At 43.4% G+C, this 16,209-nt stretch overlaps 1 protein-coding gene across 2 annotated transcripts in view; it reads left to right on the top strand.

The window, feature by feature from the left end:
- The window catches only part of DNAJA4 (DnaJ heat shock protein family (Hsp40) member A4), a 34,307-nt gene that overhangs the window by 15,613 nt on the left and 2,485 nt on the right, over positions 1 to 16,209 (top strand). Inside the window, exons 1-6 of one of the 2 annotated variants that reach the window (XM_081170652.1) lie at positions 2,808 to 2,957; positions 4,730 to 4,870; positions 5,651 to 5,831; positions 7,175 to 7,279; positions 9,608 to 9,835; positions 10,992 to 11,222. In XM_081170652.1, coding sequence (XP_081026778.1) covers positions 4,739 to 4,870; positions 5,651 to 5,831; positions 7,175 to 7,279; positions 9,608 to 9,835; positions 10,992 to 11,222 — 877 coding nt within the window. In that variant the 5' untranslated portion in view covers positions 2,808 to 2,957; positions 4,730 to 4,738. Of the gene's footprint in view, positions 1 to 2,807; positions 2,958 to 4,729; positions 4,871 to 5,650; positions 5,832 to 7,174; positions 7,280 to 9,607; positions 9,836 to 10,991; positions 11,223 to 16,209 lie in introns of those variants that run through there. The other variant, XM_081170651.1, reaches the window with a different exon arrangement.

Here is a 16,209-nt window from a genome sequence, read left to right as displayed (position 1 = left end):
CGGGAGACAATGGAGGACTGCATTTTCAGAGCTAAAGTCAAACCAATGGAGAGTTACAGTGCCTGCTGTGGCTATAGAGGAGGAGACAGGTTTTGTTGCAGCTGGGGAAGAGGAAGGCTGCTGCAGATGCACCTTGGCACTTCTTCTTCTCTCTGCACTCCTCCCAGCGCTCATTCCTCCTCTAGTCCCTGCTGTGGATATGCTGCCTGACCGATTGTCTCCAGGCACTGCGATTAAATCATAACAAAAAAGCAATTCCCCTCTCTGCAAACACATCTTAAAGGCTGTAGATGGTTTAATCAGCCATCAGCTCCAGCTGTTGTCCCAAAACATCTGGAGGGCACCAAGTTGAGGAAGGCTCATCCTAACAATGCAATTTGTTTCCAAATTGTGTGTCATAGAATCCTAGAGTTGGAAGAGACCACAAGGGCCATCGGGTCCAACCCCCTGCCAAGCAGGAAACACCATCAGAGCACTCCTGACATATGGTTGTCAAGCCTCTGCTTAAAGACCTCCAAAGTAGGAGACTCCACCACACTCCTTGGCAGCAAATTCCACTGTCAAACAGCTCTTACTGTCAGGAAGTTCTTCCTAATGTTTAGGTGGAATCTTCTTTCTTGTAGTTTGGATCCATTGCTCCGTGTCCGCTTCTCTGGAGCAGCAGAAAACAACCACAAGAAACATTAGGAAGAACTTCCTGACAGTAAGAGCTGTTCGACAGTGGAATTTGCTGCCAAGGAGTGTGGTGGAGTCTCCTTCTTTGGAGGTCTTTAAGCAGAGGCTTGACAACCATATGTCAGGAGTGCTCTGATGGTGTTTCCTGCTTGGCAGGGGGTTGGACTCGATGGCCCTTGTGGTCTCTTCCAACTCTAGGATTCTATGAGATATCCAACAAAATATTGGATATATCAATATATCCAATATAGAGAACAAATGTTTAATACATTTTAAAATATGAATGTTTGCTTGGAATTGCATCTCATGGAGCTCAATGGAGTTGACTCTCATCTCGAATTTTGTTTTAATTTGCTTATTTATTATGTTTGTATCTGACCCTTTCTCCAAGGAGCTCCGGGTGGCCTACATGGTACCCCCTTCCCAATTTTACCTTCACAACCACAGGGCTGTGAGGTAGATTAAGCTGAGAGGCAGAGAATGACCCAGGCTCTCCAAGCAAGTATCACAGCCAAGTGGGGATTGGAATTCAGTTTTATCCACCCCTTGTTATCCGTGCAATTCTATATCTGACCTATGTGGGGTGGTGAGAGTGTCAGGTGAGGACCTGGGAGAACCCCCCCCCCCAGCTATGGGTGACCTTGGGCTGCTTCTCAGCCTCCCCTACCTCACAGGGTTGTTGTGGGGATTAAATGAGGAGGGGAGGACCATGGACTCCACCTGGAGCTCCGTGGAGAAAAAAGGGGCAAGATAAATGCATTAAAATAAACCAACCAGCAATTTTTTTGGCCTGGCTTTCCAGATCCATATGGTAGTGTAGCCTTTTTAGCTTCGGGTGAGAAGAGCTTTGCGCCCGGGACGGGGAAATGGGAGTCAACAGACACTCAAGGAATAGTTTCGGTGAAAAAGCTTTATTTCTACCATCCGGGCTGGTAGAAGGAGCAAGTGTGATAGATTCACAAAGCAAGCATGAGTTCACAGCCATTTGCACAGAGCATATATTCCCCTTCAGTTCCCTCCCCTTTCTCCTCCTCCTCCGGAGTCCTGTCCCATGTTGAGTTTCCTGAGCATGAACAGAAAGTTCCTGTCTTGGGACTCTTTTGGACTCTTGGTGCCTTTCCCAGGAAAAGGGGACGAGAAGCCTTGCATTCAGCGTGTCCAAGATATGTTTCTTTTCTCTTGCTCTATTGGCACAGAAAGAAAAGTTGCAAGTTGAATGTACTTTTTGGCAAGGTCAGCTAGCCTGAGAAGCGAAAAGGCATTGTTCTATTCAGCTACCTTTGTTACAGCACAGCGAAATGCTTCTAACTACTGAGAAAGTAATTTTGGAAAAAATCTTGAGGCCTGATTTGAGGGGGGGTGACTTCGGGCCTAGGTGGGGTACCTGTCCTCACCTCCTTCAGTAGCGGGGTGGGGGTGGGGTGACAGCTTTAGCAAGCGAGTGGGACGATTACATCTTCTGATGTAATTATGACACCAGGTGATTGACACCTGCCAGGGCTTGCAGGTCAACCACGTGAGCCTAGGTCCTAGCTTGCAAGCAGCTATGCCTTGGGCCATAACAGGAGACTAATACATTTAATAAATACATGGTAAGAAATAAGCGGGGCAGTCTCCTGCCCGGAGCCCCGGGGGACCAGCCGGGCGCGCCCCGCCGGGCAGGTTCCCTCCCCAGCCAGTCCCACGCGGGAGGCCCCGGCGCTTCAGCTCCTCCGAGAGGAATCCCGGCTTGGTGGGGTCGGAAGGGACCCCGCGGGGGAGGCGGAAAGAGAAGGACGAATCGCAAGGCAGCTGTGCAAAACAGGAACTCGTTAGAGCAGCGCTGCCGCCGCCGCCGCCGCCGTCCTCCTGGGCGGAGACTGCGCACTGGGGCGCCCAGAAGCGCCGCTCGCGAAGCAACGAGAAAGCGGCAGAATCCGGGAGGCGCTCGGCCGCCGGCTGCCATATAAGGCAAGAGGCGGGGCCTCCTGCTCCGCCCTCCTCGCGCACGGCGCCGGCCCGATTGCGGCGGCCGTCGCTTAGCAACTCCGCGCGGCCGAGGCGCCCTTTCCGTCCTCGTCTCCCCTCTGAATGGACGTCGAAGGGAGGGGGCGGAGCCTCCGCCCTCCCGGCGCTCGCCGATTGGTCCCGCTAGGTTTGTCGAGGCTTTAGTCGTGACGTCACGGCGGCGTCGTTCCAGAAAGTTCGCGGCGCCGGCGCCTATAAAAGGCTCTCGGTCGAGGCGCCGCTCGCCGGGTCGGAGCGCGCGAGGGAGACGCGAGAGAAGCGCCGGCGAGGCTGAGGTGCGGGCGCGGGATGGGAATGCGGGCGGAGGCGGGCCGAGGAAGGACTCGCCGCCGCCGCCGCCAACGCCTTCAGAGCTGCGGGCGCAGCAGTGGGACTGGGGGTGGGCTGGATGATCCCTGGGGGCCCCTTCCGCGCCCTCGGCGGCGCCCTGCTCTGGCTCCCCTGGCGCCGGGCGCCTCGCCCCCTGCCTCCTCAGGCGCCGCTCTGGCTGGCAACGGAGAGGGGGAATGGAAAGGGGTCGCGCGAGGCAGTGCTTTGCGTTGGGGATGCCAATAGGCGCAAACACTGTTTTTGGTGGTGAAGAGGATTATAAAAATACAGATGAATGAAGAAACGAGAATTGCATCAAGTAGAGCTTGTTATTGGTACAATACGATAATTTCTAATGTGCATTTTGGAAATGTTGGGGGAACATAGTGTTTCCGTTGTGTTTTTGAGCGTTCAGAGGGTTTTCTATAAGTTGCCTTGTAGTAGTTAAGGCAAACGCTGTGAGGTCCACGCTGTTAACCTCGTGTGGCGGCACTGGGGTTAAAAGAGGACACCCGGAGCCGCCTTGGTAGTGAAGTGGCTGAAGCCAAGTGTCTCATCTAAGGCCTTCTAGAAAACTCCAGGCTGAGACCTGAGACATGATCTGAAGAAGCTGCCTTGCAGCAAGTCAGCCCATGGGTCCATCTAGGGCAGCACATTGACTGGCATCAGTTTTCCAGGGTTTCAGACGGCAGTCTTTCCATAACACCAGCTGGAGATGCCCAGGGTTGGAGAATTAAGGACTCTGCAGGCAAAAACAAGTGCTCTGTCATTGAGCTAAAGGCCTCAGTGTCTTAGATACTAGAATACTCTTTAAAAAAGGAGAGCAGCAAACTGATTTTGTCATTTTTAAGTAGTTTCTGTGTCTAGTGGTGTGGGCCTTCTGTTGGATTTTTTCTGCTCTAAGTTGATGGGAATTTGTTTTTCCATAGTTATTTAACCTATAAACAAAACTTTAAAAATCTGTGCTGTGTTGCTATTATGTTCTCTTATCAGTGTTTGAAAAAAAAAATTCCAGTTCCCTCAAGTAGATGAAATGAAATAATGCATTAGATGAAGATGCCGAAATATTCTTAATGTGACTGAAAACAGCATGCAAAATGCATAGTCGCATATCAACAGCCAATAACCCTGTCAGGGGACTTCCCCTTCTCTGTTCCCCCACCATCCTCAAACCTGCTGCAGAGGGTCTCCCACCATCCTAAGCAGAGTTTGGGGGGGCTGCAGGGAGGAGGAGTGGAAGGGTGAATCCTGTTGTACCAGAGGATATCTGTTCTGATAATTGAAGAAAGTAAGGACTGTCTGGGACAATTTTTGTGCTTGTTTAATGTGTTCATTCAATTGCGTTCATTTTGGATTAATTTGTTAAAGTATACATTTACATAATACAGTAGTTCTGAAGAAAGCATGTTTTGTGTTTAGACAATGAAATGTATGTAGAAAATAATGAAGCATTTACTTTGTGTGTAAGGAAAGAGCATACATCTTCTAAAATGGTTCTTGCCATTTGTATTTTTACAAGTTCTTCTGTCTTAAACCCCAGCTTAAAAAGGGAACATTTGATTAATTGGCAGTATCCAGTTCTGGTGTTTACCATATACAAAGCTTTCTTAGTGCCTTCAAACATATTTGATGACAACCTGCATTCCAGGATGGGAAATTCTTTAGCAAAATGAGGGAAATTTGATGAAGAAAAACCTGAGTGCTGTCTTCATTCCTTCTGTTTCTTTCATCCTCTCAGGCTGCTGCCATGGTGAAGGAAACTGGCTACTATGATACGCTGGGGGTGAAGCCAAGTGCCACCTCGGATGAGATCAAGCGGGCCTACCGCAAGTTAGCCCTGAAGTTCCATCCGGACAAGAATCCCAGCGAGGGCGAGCGGGTATGGACTTCTGTTGGAGAGGGTGAAGTGGGGGTCTTAGGAAGGCAACTGCAGGTGGGCCAGTTGAGACACCAGCTAGGAGGCACATGTTTTATTTTTCAGTTCATGAAAGCAAGTGGCTGGTCTTTTGCAGAAGGAAGTAAACCACTGTGCTTAGTTATTGTAGTGGGAATGACCAACATTTCACACACTTAGTAGTCCTAAAATGAAGACAGGAGTGCCTGACGTGCTCTGGTCCATGGGGTCACAAAGAGTCGGGCACAACTAAACGACTAAACAACAGTCCTAAAACAGGTACTCTATGCACAGGAGTACAGTGGGTGTCCATACAGAGTATCCACACACACACACACACACACACACACTGTATTCCGGAGATCCTTGCAATATAGATTACATTTTATCCATCAAAATGATTGGCATTTTGCTAGTAATTTCTTGGGTTCCATCTGAACCCAGGGATGGGAAGTCTTGCAGGCAATAGAGCATTTTCCTCAGTGAGTAATGCTGTATATCTGTTTTATTTTCCGTGGCTGATCGATATATTATATTATATTGATATAATTTCCTTTACAGCATTTATTTTGGCCTGGCTTTTTCTTATATTAACCACTGCAGGGGGGAAAATACTCTAAAATAGGTGGACGACTGCTTTTGCTGGGTATATATTTACTGAATAGTCTCTTGATGGATGTTCAGGAGTTTTCTTAATCACTTGTATGAAACTTAACTATTGTTGTCTGCTAGCCAGCTATTTAGAGGGTCTCTTTCTCTTCTTAGTTTAAACTCATATCCCAGGCTTATGAAGTTCTGTCAGACCCAAAGAAAAGAGACCTCTATGACCAGGGTGGGGAGCAAGCTATTAAAGAAGGAGGCCTAAGTGGCGGCAATTTCTCTTCACCCATGGACATCTTTGACATGTTCTTTGGTGGTGGAGGCAGAATGAATAGAGAAAGAAGAGGTATGCATGTGTGTTTTAAATACTGCATCAGTTAAATTCTAGTGTGTGAGACCAAAATGTAGAATGCTACTGTAGTATTGTGTCCAAAGCATAAAATACTTACACTGGTACCTTGGTTCTTGAATGTAACACGTTCCGGAAGTCTGTTCAACTTCCGAAACATTCGAAAACCAAGGCTTTGCTTCTGATTGGCGTGGGTGCCCTGAAAACAATAGCTGACAGCCGCATCTGATGTTCGGCTTCCGAAAAAGAGTTCAAAAACCAGAACACTTACTTCCGGGCTTTCGGCGTTTGGGAGCTGAAATGTTTGAGTACCTAGGCGTTGGAGAACCAAGGTTCCATTGTAGTTACCAATGGGAACTGCAACTGAAGGTTTCATTCATGAGGCAGCTCTCTTGGCCTTACTGTAAGGCAAAGCTACTATTATTAATGATTGACTTTTGTTGGCCCTGTTGCACCTGTTTTTTCCATTCTGGGAATATGGCAACAATATCTTACTTAGCATTACTGCTGAAAAGGCAGTGTGGTTTATCTGAAGCACTGTAACTTGAGGTTATCTTTGGAAATGCTTAGATTCAGGTGATAGACCTCAGAACCAAATAATTTGGGGGGTGGGGTTGAACAAAAAATATATATGCAAAATTCAAACCAGGATAGTTTAATCAGTTCTTTGGTTTCATATCCAGGAAACATACTAATTTTGAGTTTCCCCTGGGGGGGGGGGAGGGTTTGTTCTGCACTTAGAATAGTGTTTAGAATTTGAGGGCTATAACTATTAATACAAATGCATTTGAAAACTAGTTGGTTTAGGGATACATATTTCAGCACTGCCCGGTAGTGTCTAAACAAGGAAGTGGATAGAGGTAAGTTGTCCAGAGGACCAAGTTTATTCTGGTCAATAGCCTCTGCTCAACCTTCCCAAGTACATTTTTTTAAATTATATCTTGCCATGGTTGCTGGCAGCCCTGGCTGTTTTTTTCAAGAAAATTGCCTTTGAGAGGGAGGAACTGCCATGGCCTTCTTCTTTGCCTAGGATGCATATATGATAAAGCCAGATGAGGGGAATTTCATCTTGGTTTTGTCCATGTGTGGCATTACAGATAAGTTAAAAAGAAAAAAAAATTAAATAGCTATATAGGAAGCTAACTTTACAAAATTCTGAAAAGCTAAGCCGTATTGCAGAAACAGAGCTGTTGTGTTCCAGAAGCAGTTTCCTCTTAGTAAAAGGTACACATTCCATTCTGGAGGATTGTTAGGCTTGCAGGGAGGTAGGATAAAAAGCTTAAAATGAACATTGGAAATGGGGATCTTGTGTTAAGCATCTGACCTTCATTTTCATTAAGGAAAGAACGTTGTCCATCAGTTGAGTATATCCCTTGAAGACTTGTACAATGGAGCCACAAGAAAGCTGGCGCTTCAGAAGAATGTAATTTGTGATAAGTGCAAAGGTAATGACTCAGTGAACTTGAATATAGAAGTTGGGCTGTGCCCAAAACGTGTTCTAAAGGCCACTCCTGTAACCTCAAGTGAAAATGCTGAACATTATATGCAGGGATATTTGAAGGCACCAGCTGCCTTGAATACATTAAAGTCAGACACAGAATCATTTTGTGGGTGTGATTACTCAGGAAGTACTTGCGGTGCTCACCAAACCATTCTTAAATCTAAAATCAAGAATGTGCCATTACGTTCTTTCAAATTCACAAACCTTTATTGACGTTTACACAAGATTCCTGTATGGTTCAGTACAATAAAATCACTCATCAGAAACCTGCATCTAACACTTGAGTTAACATTGTACAGTGGTACCTCAGGTTAAGTACCGAATTTTTCGCTCTATAGGACACACTTTTCCCCCTCCAAAAATGAAGGGGAAATGTGTGTGTGTCCTATGGAGCGAATGCAGGGGGGAGGCAGGCAGGAAAAGCCCCCAAAAGCCGCGCACAAGCTCCGCACGGCTCTTGCGGGCTTTTCCTCAGGAGGGACAAGGGACTGATGCGGCCAGTCACTCCCTTCTCCCTCCTTGTAGAAAAGCCCAAAGGAGCCGCGCACTCCTTAAAGGGTGCGCAGCTCCTGTGGGCTTTTGCGGGAGGTGGGGTATTGCCATAGCCGCGCACCACCTCACCAGCCGGGAGAGCGTGCGCGGGGCTAAAGAAGCCATAGCCCTGGGCTTCCCCAGCAGCCCCGAGAAGCTCGCGGAGCAACGGGAAGGCTGCACGCCTTTCCACTGCTCCCCAACCTGCTCTTTGGGGCTGGTGGTGGGCTTCCCCTCGCCAGCCCCAAAGAGCAGGTCGAAAGCAACCTGAAGCCTGGAGAGCGGGAGGGGTCGGTGCGCCCCAACCCCTCGCGCTCTCCAGGCTTCCAAGGTAGCCGCCTGAAGGCGGGGGAAAACAAGGGGGGGGAATTCTCCTCCTCTCTGCGCAGCGCCTCCTGCGGCTTCGCTGGAGGGGCGCTGGGCAGAGAGGGGGAGATTTTTTTCTTGTTCTCCCCCCTCTAAAACAAGGTGCGTCCTATGGTCGGGTGTGTCCTATAGAGCAAAAAATACGGTACTTAATTTGTTTCAGAGGTCTGTTCTTAACCCGAAACTGTTCTTAACCTGAAGCACCACTTTAGCTAATGGGGCCTCCTGCTACCGCTGCGCCACCAGAGCACAATTTCTGTTCTCATCCTGAAGCAAAGTTCTTAACCTGAGGTACTATTTCTGGGTTAGTGGAGTCTGTAACCTGAAGCGTATGTAACCCAAGGTACCACTGTATAAGCATTCACCAGTCCTCATTGCATGGTGCCGAAACCTGGCTACTATCTCCATCTTATCCCCATCCTGAGTAAACATAAAGAAGGCTACATTAAATCCATGTGAATACCACTCCCTACTAACAACCAACCGATTATGCACAGCGGATTCTATTTGTCTATGCACAGAGGCATAGTCTTTCTACAAGTGGTATTTTCTAGAATTTCCCTTTTCTTGACCTTAAAGGAGCATTTGACTCTATCTCTAGAAATCACTTTTGGGACAAACTTCTGAGGATGGGAATGGAGAAAAATATACTTTACCTAATTAGGAAGCTTGTATTCTTCTACAAGCTGCCAAGTTAAATTCACTCCCCAAGGGAACTTAAGATCCAAAATCTCAATCCACAAAGGGGTGAAACGGGAAACTTTCTCTTTCAGACGTATTTGCCTCTGAAACGGGCAAACGGCTAATTTTCTTAACAGCAAACATTCTTTTTAATGACAAAACAAGAATGATTGCTATCAAAAAAAAAATGAGTCCATAGGAAAAGTGGCCATGATCCTCTTTAAAAAGGTGTTCATCTCTGGTCGATGATACAGGTCAGTTGTGGATTGATAAGTGTATATCACATAAATTGTGAACTGATGGGATTCCAACTGATCTCCACTTCTCAAGGCTATTGTCAAATATTTGGCAGTTTTATGAAAAGTCATGAGAAGTGAACAGATTGTTCTGTTCAAAGAGTGCACTGGAAACTGTTGAGCAGCCTAGCAATGTTTGTGGACTTAATCAAATAGTTTCCTTGCTGTTGTCCAAACTGTACATAAATATGCTTAGACTTGTTCATTATTTTGAATAATTATGCCAGACCCAGGGAGACGCAGAGCTCAGAGGGAGTAATGTTTGGCACTGAATTCGTAGATAAGATGTAGTCAAAGCCCTGTTTGCTTGGTACGAGAGCTATACACGGATGTTGAGATTGGTAATGAGAGCTTGGTGAGTTACTGTGTGTGTGTGTGCTTATGTGTTTCCTTCCAAGGCCTCGGTGGAAAGAAAGGTGCTGTGGAAAAGTGTCCTACATGCAAAGGAAGAGGAGTGCAGGTGCTTGTTCAGCAGATCGCACCTGGGATGGTGCAGCAAATCCAGACTGTTTGTCCAGACTGTAAAGGCCAAGGGGAACGAATAAATCCCAAAGACAGATGCACCACCTGCAATGGCAACAAGGTGGTTAGAGAGAAAAAAATAATAGAAATACACATTGACAAAGGTAAGGATTTCATCACACCCAACCTTCCCAGGCAGCTAGCTACCCAAATTGGCAGCTCACGAGGGAATATCTCTTTGCTCATACCCAAAGCCTGGCCCTCCTGCACATGCCCATTGCTTCCTTTTTCAAGCACGACATTCATGGCAAGGCTTCACTGCCACAAGGCACTAAGGTATCCTAGTGATCTTTGAGGACTGGAATTTCATTGCTCAAGTAACTACATAGTGATGAAAGGAAGGCAGACACATAGGCATGCAATAATTTTTATCTTGCTGTTTGCCCCGTAGGGAACCCACAGCAGATTAAAATAAGTCATAAACAGTATCTCAAATATTAGATGCTGGTAGGTAGCCGTGTTGGTCTGCCGTAGTTTAAACAAACAAACAAAAATCCTTCCAGTAGCACCTTAGAGAACAACTAAGTTTGTCATGCGGATGAACTTTCGTGTATCTGAAGATAGATGAAGTGTGCATGAACACGAAAGCTCATACCAATGGCAAACTTAGTTGGTCTCTAAGGTGCCTACTGGAAGGATTTTTTAAATTTTGTTTCAAATATTAGAGATACTTTCAAAATTGTCAGTTTCGGAATTTTGATCCTATACAGTATGTTTCAGTTGTTTCAGAAGGCAGTAGTAGAGTAGCATGGCACTAAGCGATGGATGGATTTCCCCTGTTCCTCCACATTTTGAAGCTTTGCTGTGCTTTGTTGCTTAAGTTACAACTTAACTAGGTTAATTAATCCCAGTGTATATAGTTGGCTGCATTTTAGAGTTAATTTGCAGCATACCCTCTTCCTCACACACATTTATAAACACACTGCAGAGTAAGCAGTCTTCATGCAATCATACTTAACATTGCATTGTTATTGTGCTAGGATTGTAGTGGTTTTTATCAATATTTATGATTTGTTATAAGGGAAAAGAAGCAAAAGGACAAGGCTGTTGAAACCCTTGGTCAGAAACTTAAAAAGAAGCATTCCTAATGCATCAGTTTTACTTTGGAAATAAGGCCACATAATTTGGAACTTTTGGAAGTATTCCTAACTTGCCATAGGCTAGAAGTTACAGGATATCCATTAATCAGGTTACTGGCACTGTTTTGACAAATCTTCTGAATGTGATTTCTTTTATGTGTGTGTATGTGTTGCTTCATAGGTATGAAAGATGGTCAGAAAATAGTATTTCACGGAGAAGGTGACCAGGAACCTGATTTGGAGCCTGGAGATGTCATCATTGTGCTAGATCAGAAAGACCACCCAGTGTTTCAGAGAAGAGGCAACGACTTAATTATGAAAATGAAAATTCAGCTCACGGAAGCCTTGTGTGGCTTCAAAAAGACAATTGATACCTTGGATGACAGAGTCCTTGTAATAACTTCCAAAGCAGGTAGGTGTTGCATCTACCTTGTTAAAGAAAAAAATGCTTAGCAAATGCTATTTAATTAGCAGCTTGCATGTTTCCATTAAGATACTGATTTTAATGAGTTTCTGCTGCAAACCAGTTTAGATCATCCACTGGAGCTGATGATTGGAGACAGGATGGACAAAAAGATGAGCTGGTTTCCATGAGATGTGATGCCCACAAACTTAGGTGGCTTTAAAAGGGATTGTCTCTCAGAACCCATTGCAGGGAACAACAGTGGGAAAGGGCTATAGCTCCTCATGTTCTGCTTTTGTTTTTGTGGTTTTTTAAAATAATTTTTATTAAGTTTACATTTTACCATGATCACAATCCATTAAATAATCTCATCACCAAAAACATTTCTCAAACTGAGCTTCGACTCCCCCCCCCCCCCATCCCACTCTCTGGCTTTCATAAATATTCAGTTACATCTTTGCATTTCTATAACCGCCTATTTACCTTCTTTCTATCTTAATAAAACTTTCCTTATTTATTGTAAACCAGCTCCAAATATTAGCATTACGAAATATTTTAACTCAAACCTACAAACATTTTCAGATGTTTACAGTGTTCTTTCATATATTGTATAAATATACTCCATTTTCTGCTTTTGTTTTTTTTTTTTTTTATAAAATTTTTATTGGTTTTACAACATTTTTGAGAAAAACAGACAAACATTAAAAATGACAAACATACACGTATAGTTTCAAACATATTTTCATAAACTTCCTTTCTAGGACTTCCCCATACCCCCCCTCTCTGCATCCCAATGTCCATAATTCAACTAGCAACTCCCAGTTATTACTTTCCAATCTCTATCATCTTAGTCCTCTCTTACACTCTGACCTTATGTCCCTGTACCCCTTTGTTTCTGGAAACTACGACATTTTAACATTCATTAAGTTTATAGTAGTCCTTAAGATAGCTTTTAAATTTTCTCCATTCTTCTTCTACCGTCTCTTTTCGTTGGTCACGGATTCTGCCTGTCATCTCGGCCAATGTCATGTAGTCCATCACTTTCATCTGCCATTCTTCCAAAGTGGGTAGGTCCTGTGTCTTCCAATACTTTGCGATAAGTATTCTTGCTGCTGTTGTGGCATACATGAAAAAAGCTCTATCTTTCTTTGTCACCAATTGGCCGACAATGCCCAAGAGGAAGGCCTCTGGTTTTTTAGAAAAGGTACATTTAAGCACCTTTTTCATTTCATTATAGATCATTTCCCAGAAGGCCTTAATCTTCGGGCATGTCCACCAAAGGTGATAAAAAGTACCTTCAGTCTCTTTACACTTCCAACATTTGTTATCGGGCAAATGATAGATTTTTGCCAGCTTGACTGGGGTCATGTACCACCTGTATACCATTTTCATAATGTTTTCCTTTAAGGCATTACATGCCGTAAATTTTATACCGGTGTTCCATAACCATTCCCAGTCAGCTGACATAATGTTATGTCCAACATCCTGAGCCCACTTAATCATAGCCGATTTAACTGTTTCATCCTGTGTGTTCCATTTCAACAACAAGTTGTACATTCTAGATAAATTCTTAGTATTGGGTTCTAACAATTCGGTTTCTAATTTTGATTTTTCCACCTGGAAGCCGACTTTCCTGTCCTGTTTAAAAAATTCCATTATTTGACGATATTGGAACCAATTTTCCACTTTATGCTTCAATTTCTCCTGACTTTGTAATTTGAACTTATCTCCATCCTGTTCTAAAATTTCCCAATACTTCGGCCATCCGACCTCCATATTGAGTTTTTTCACTGCATTAGCCTCCACTGGTGACACCCATCTAGGGGTTTTGTTTTCCAATAGATCTTTATATCTTATCCAAACATTAAACAATGCTTTTCTGACAATGTGATTTTTGAAGACACTGTTAACTTTATCATACCAAAGATATGCATGCCAACCAAAAGCGTTATTGAAACCTTCCAGATCCAAGATGTCTGTATTCTCGAGGAGCATCCATTCTTTGAGCCAGCAAAAAGCTGCTGCCTCATAATACAATTTTAGGTCCGGCAGGGCAAAGCCCCCTCTTTCTTTAGCATCTGTCAATATTTTAAATTTAATTCGGGGCTTTTTGCCCTGCCAGACAAATTTCGAAATATCTTTGTGCCACCTCTTAAAACATTCCATCTTATCAATAATCTGCAAGGTCTGAAACAAAAATAGCATTCTAGGCAATACATTCATTTTAATTACTGCAATTCGGCCTAGCATTGACAGTTTCAAATTTGACCATATTTCTAAATCTTTTTTAATTTCTGACCAACATTTTTCATAATTGTCCTTATACAAATTCTGATTCTTGGATGTTAGATAAACCCCTAGATATTTGACCTTCTTGACCACAGTCAAACCTGTTTCCTCTTGAAATTTCTCCTTTTCCATATCTGTTAGGTTTTTCCCTAAAACTTTGGTTTTTAGCTTGTTCAACTTAAATCCAGCTACCTGGCCAAACTGTTGTATTATTTCTAATACCTTTTTCGTGCTAGTGTTTGGCTCTTGCAAAGTCAATACTAAGTCATCTGCGAACGCTCTTAACTTGTAATGTTTAGCTCCGACCTGCACACCTTTAACCTGCTGGTCATTTCTTATCATATTCAGCAACACCTCCAGAACTGAAATAAAGAGTAATGGGGAAATCGGGCACCCCTGTCGTGTTCCTTTTTCTATCTTAAGTTCCTCAGTCACAACATTATTTACAATCAGTTTGGCTTTTTGTTCAGAGTATATTGCAGCCATACCATTCTCAAAACCCCGGCCTACCCCCATCCTATGAAGGTTCTTCTTCATAAAACTCCAAGAAATATTGTCGAAGGCTTTCTCCGCGTCCACAAAGATCAATACTGCTTTAGTGTTTATATTCACCTCTAGCTTTTCCAGAATGTCTATAACATTCCTTACATTGTCTGCCAGGTGTCTTTTAGGGAGAAAGCCTGCTTGGTCCTTATGAATCATCTCCATCAAAACTCTTTTGAGTCTTTTTGCCAAAATGTCTGCAAAAATTTTGTAATCCACATTGAGCAATGATATTGGGCGGTAGTTCTTGAGTTGGGTCTTTTCAGTCTCTGACTTTGGTATGAGTGAAATATATGCCTCTTTCCACGATTCAGGTGCCCTTTTTCCTTCAAGGATCTCATTACAAACTTCTCTTAATGGTTGAATCAACCATTCCTTCAGCGATTTGTAGTATCTAGAAGTCAGTCCATCTGGTCCCGGAGATTTACCCAGTTGCATATTCTGAATGGCAGCCTCTATCTCTTGTTCTGAGATTCTCTGGTTCAGGTCCATCTTACTTTGCTGAGAGATGTTTTGTAATCCATATCTTCCAAGGAATTTGTCTATATCTTCTTCATTTTGCGGGCCTTGAGTGTAGAGTTTTTTGAAATAACTTAAAAAGCAATTTCTGATTTCATTGGGTTTAGATATGTTCTTTCCCTCCACCTCTAGGCTTGTAACTGTATTTAGTTTCTGCCTTTTCTTCAATTGCCATGCCAAAAGTTTACCACATTTATTTGCTGATTCAAAAGTTTTTTGCTTCATTTGCTTTATCTTCCATTCAATCTCTTGGTTCATCAATTCCATATATTGAGTTTGATATAACTTGATCTCTCTTAAAATGTCCTGAGACTTTGGTTTTGTTCTTAATTTCCTCTCTCCTTCCTTTATCATTTCCAAGATCTTCTCTTTTTTCTCATTTTGTTTTTTCCTCTTTATTGAATTTTGTTGAATCAAAAATCCTCTCATAACCGCTTTACTTGCATCCCAGATCACTCTTTTCTCCACGTCGGTCCTCAAATTTATTTCAAAATAGTCTTTTAGGGTCTTTTGGGCCTTCGTGAGAATCTCCTTATCTCGAAAGAGGGTGTCATTCATTCTCCATCTAAATTGACCAGTTATTGTGAGTTTCATCTCCATCTTCACGGCGTTATGGTCGGAGCAAGTTTTTGGGCAGATTTCCACTTTCTTAATCTTTGGAGCCAGTCCACTAGTAACCCAGATTTGGTCAATTCTGGTCCAGGTCATCATTGCTTGGGAGAAAAAGGTTCCCTCTCTCTCCAGAGGGTTCCTTGTTCTCCAGATGTCTATCAAGTCCATGTTTTCTGTCATTTCGAAAAAAGTCTTAGGGAGTCTCCCTTCTTTAGTGACTGTTAGTCTTTGTGCCTTGTCCATATTAGTGGAGACCACGCCATTCATGTCTCCCATGATTATCATATTGTAATCCAAATAGTCCGTCAAAGTTTCATGAAGTCTCTTAAAGAAGTCAGATTTGCCTTCATTTGGTGCATAAATTCCAACAACTAAGAATTTTTCTCCTTGTACTTGTATCTCCACAGCCAGATATCTCCCTTGTTCATCTTTGAATATCATTTTTGGAGCCCATTTCTCCTTCACATATATTACAACTCCTCTCTTCTTGACTTTGTCTGATGAAATAAATTCTTGTCCTAGCCTTTTATTTGAAAGTAATCTCCTGTGGGCTCTGGTTATGTGAGTTTCTTGTAAGCATATCAAGTCCAATTGTTCTTTATTCAATATATGAAATACTTGTCTTCTCTTCAAAGGCCCATTGAGCCCATTACAATTCCAACTAAGGAATTGCAGAGCCATCTTGTTATTTTCTTAAGGCTCCTCCAACAGCTCCAAGTTGTTGCTCTTCTTCTGATGGTGGTGGTTTTTGTCCAAACGAGAGATTCAGGATGTCCAGTGCTCTCCTCTGTTCTGCAAGTACGTCCACAGTCCCCTTCTGTAAATCCTCCTGGTATCTTGCCAAAAATTTGTCTTTATCTTGAATTGTCTTTATTTTCACTTTCTTTGCCTTGAAGTCAAATGACAGTCCTTGTGGAAACTCCCACCTAAATCGAATAGTGTTCTTCTTTAGCAAGAGAACCAAGTCCTTGTAAAAGTTTCTTAAATCCAAAATGTATTTTGGGATGTCTTTAAAGATCTGTACAGCTGAATT

This window comes from Podarcis bocagei (genome assembly GCF_964188305.1).
Source record: "Podarcis bocagei genome assembly, chromosome: 14".
Lineage (NCBI taxonomy): Eukaryota > Metazoa > Chordata > Lepidosauria > Squamata > Lacertidae > Podarcis > Podarcis bocagei.
This window is presented reverse-complemented; position numbering and strand designations above follow the sequence as displayed.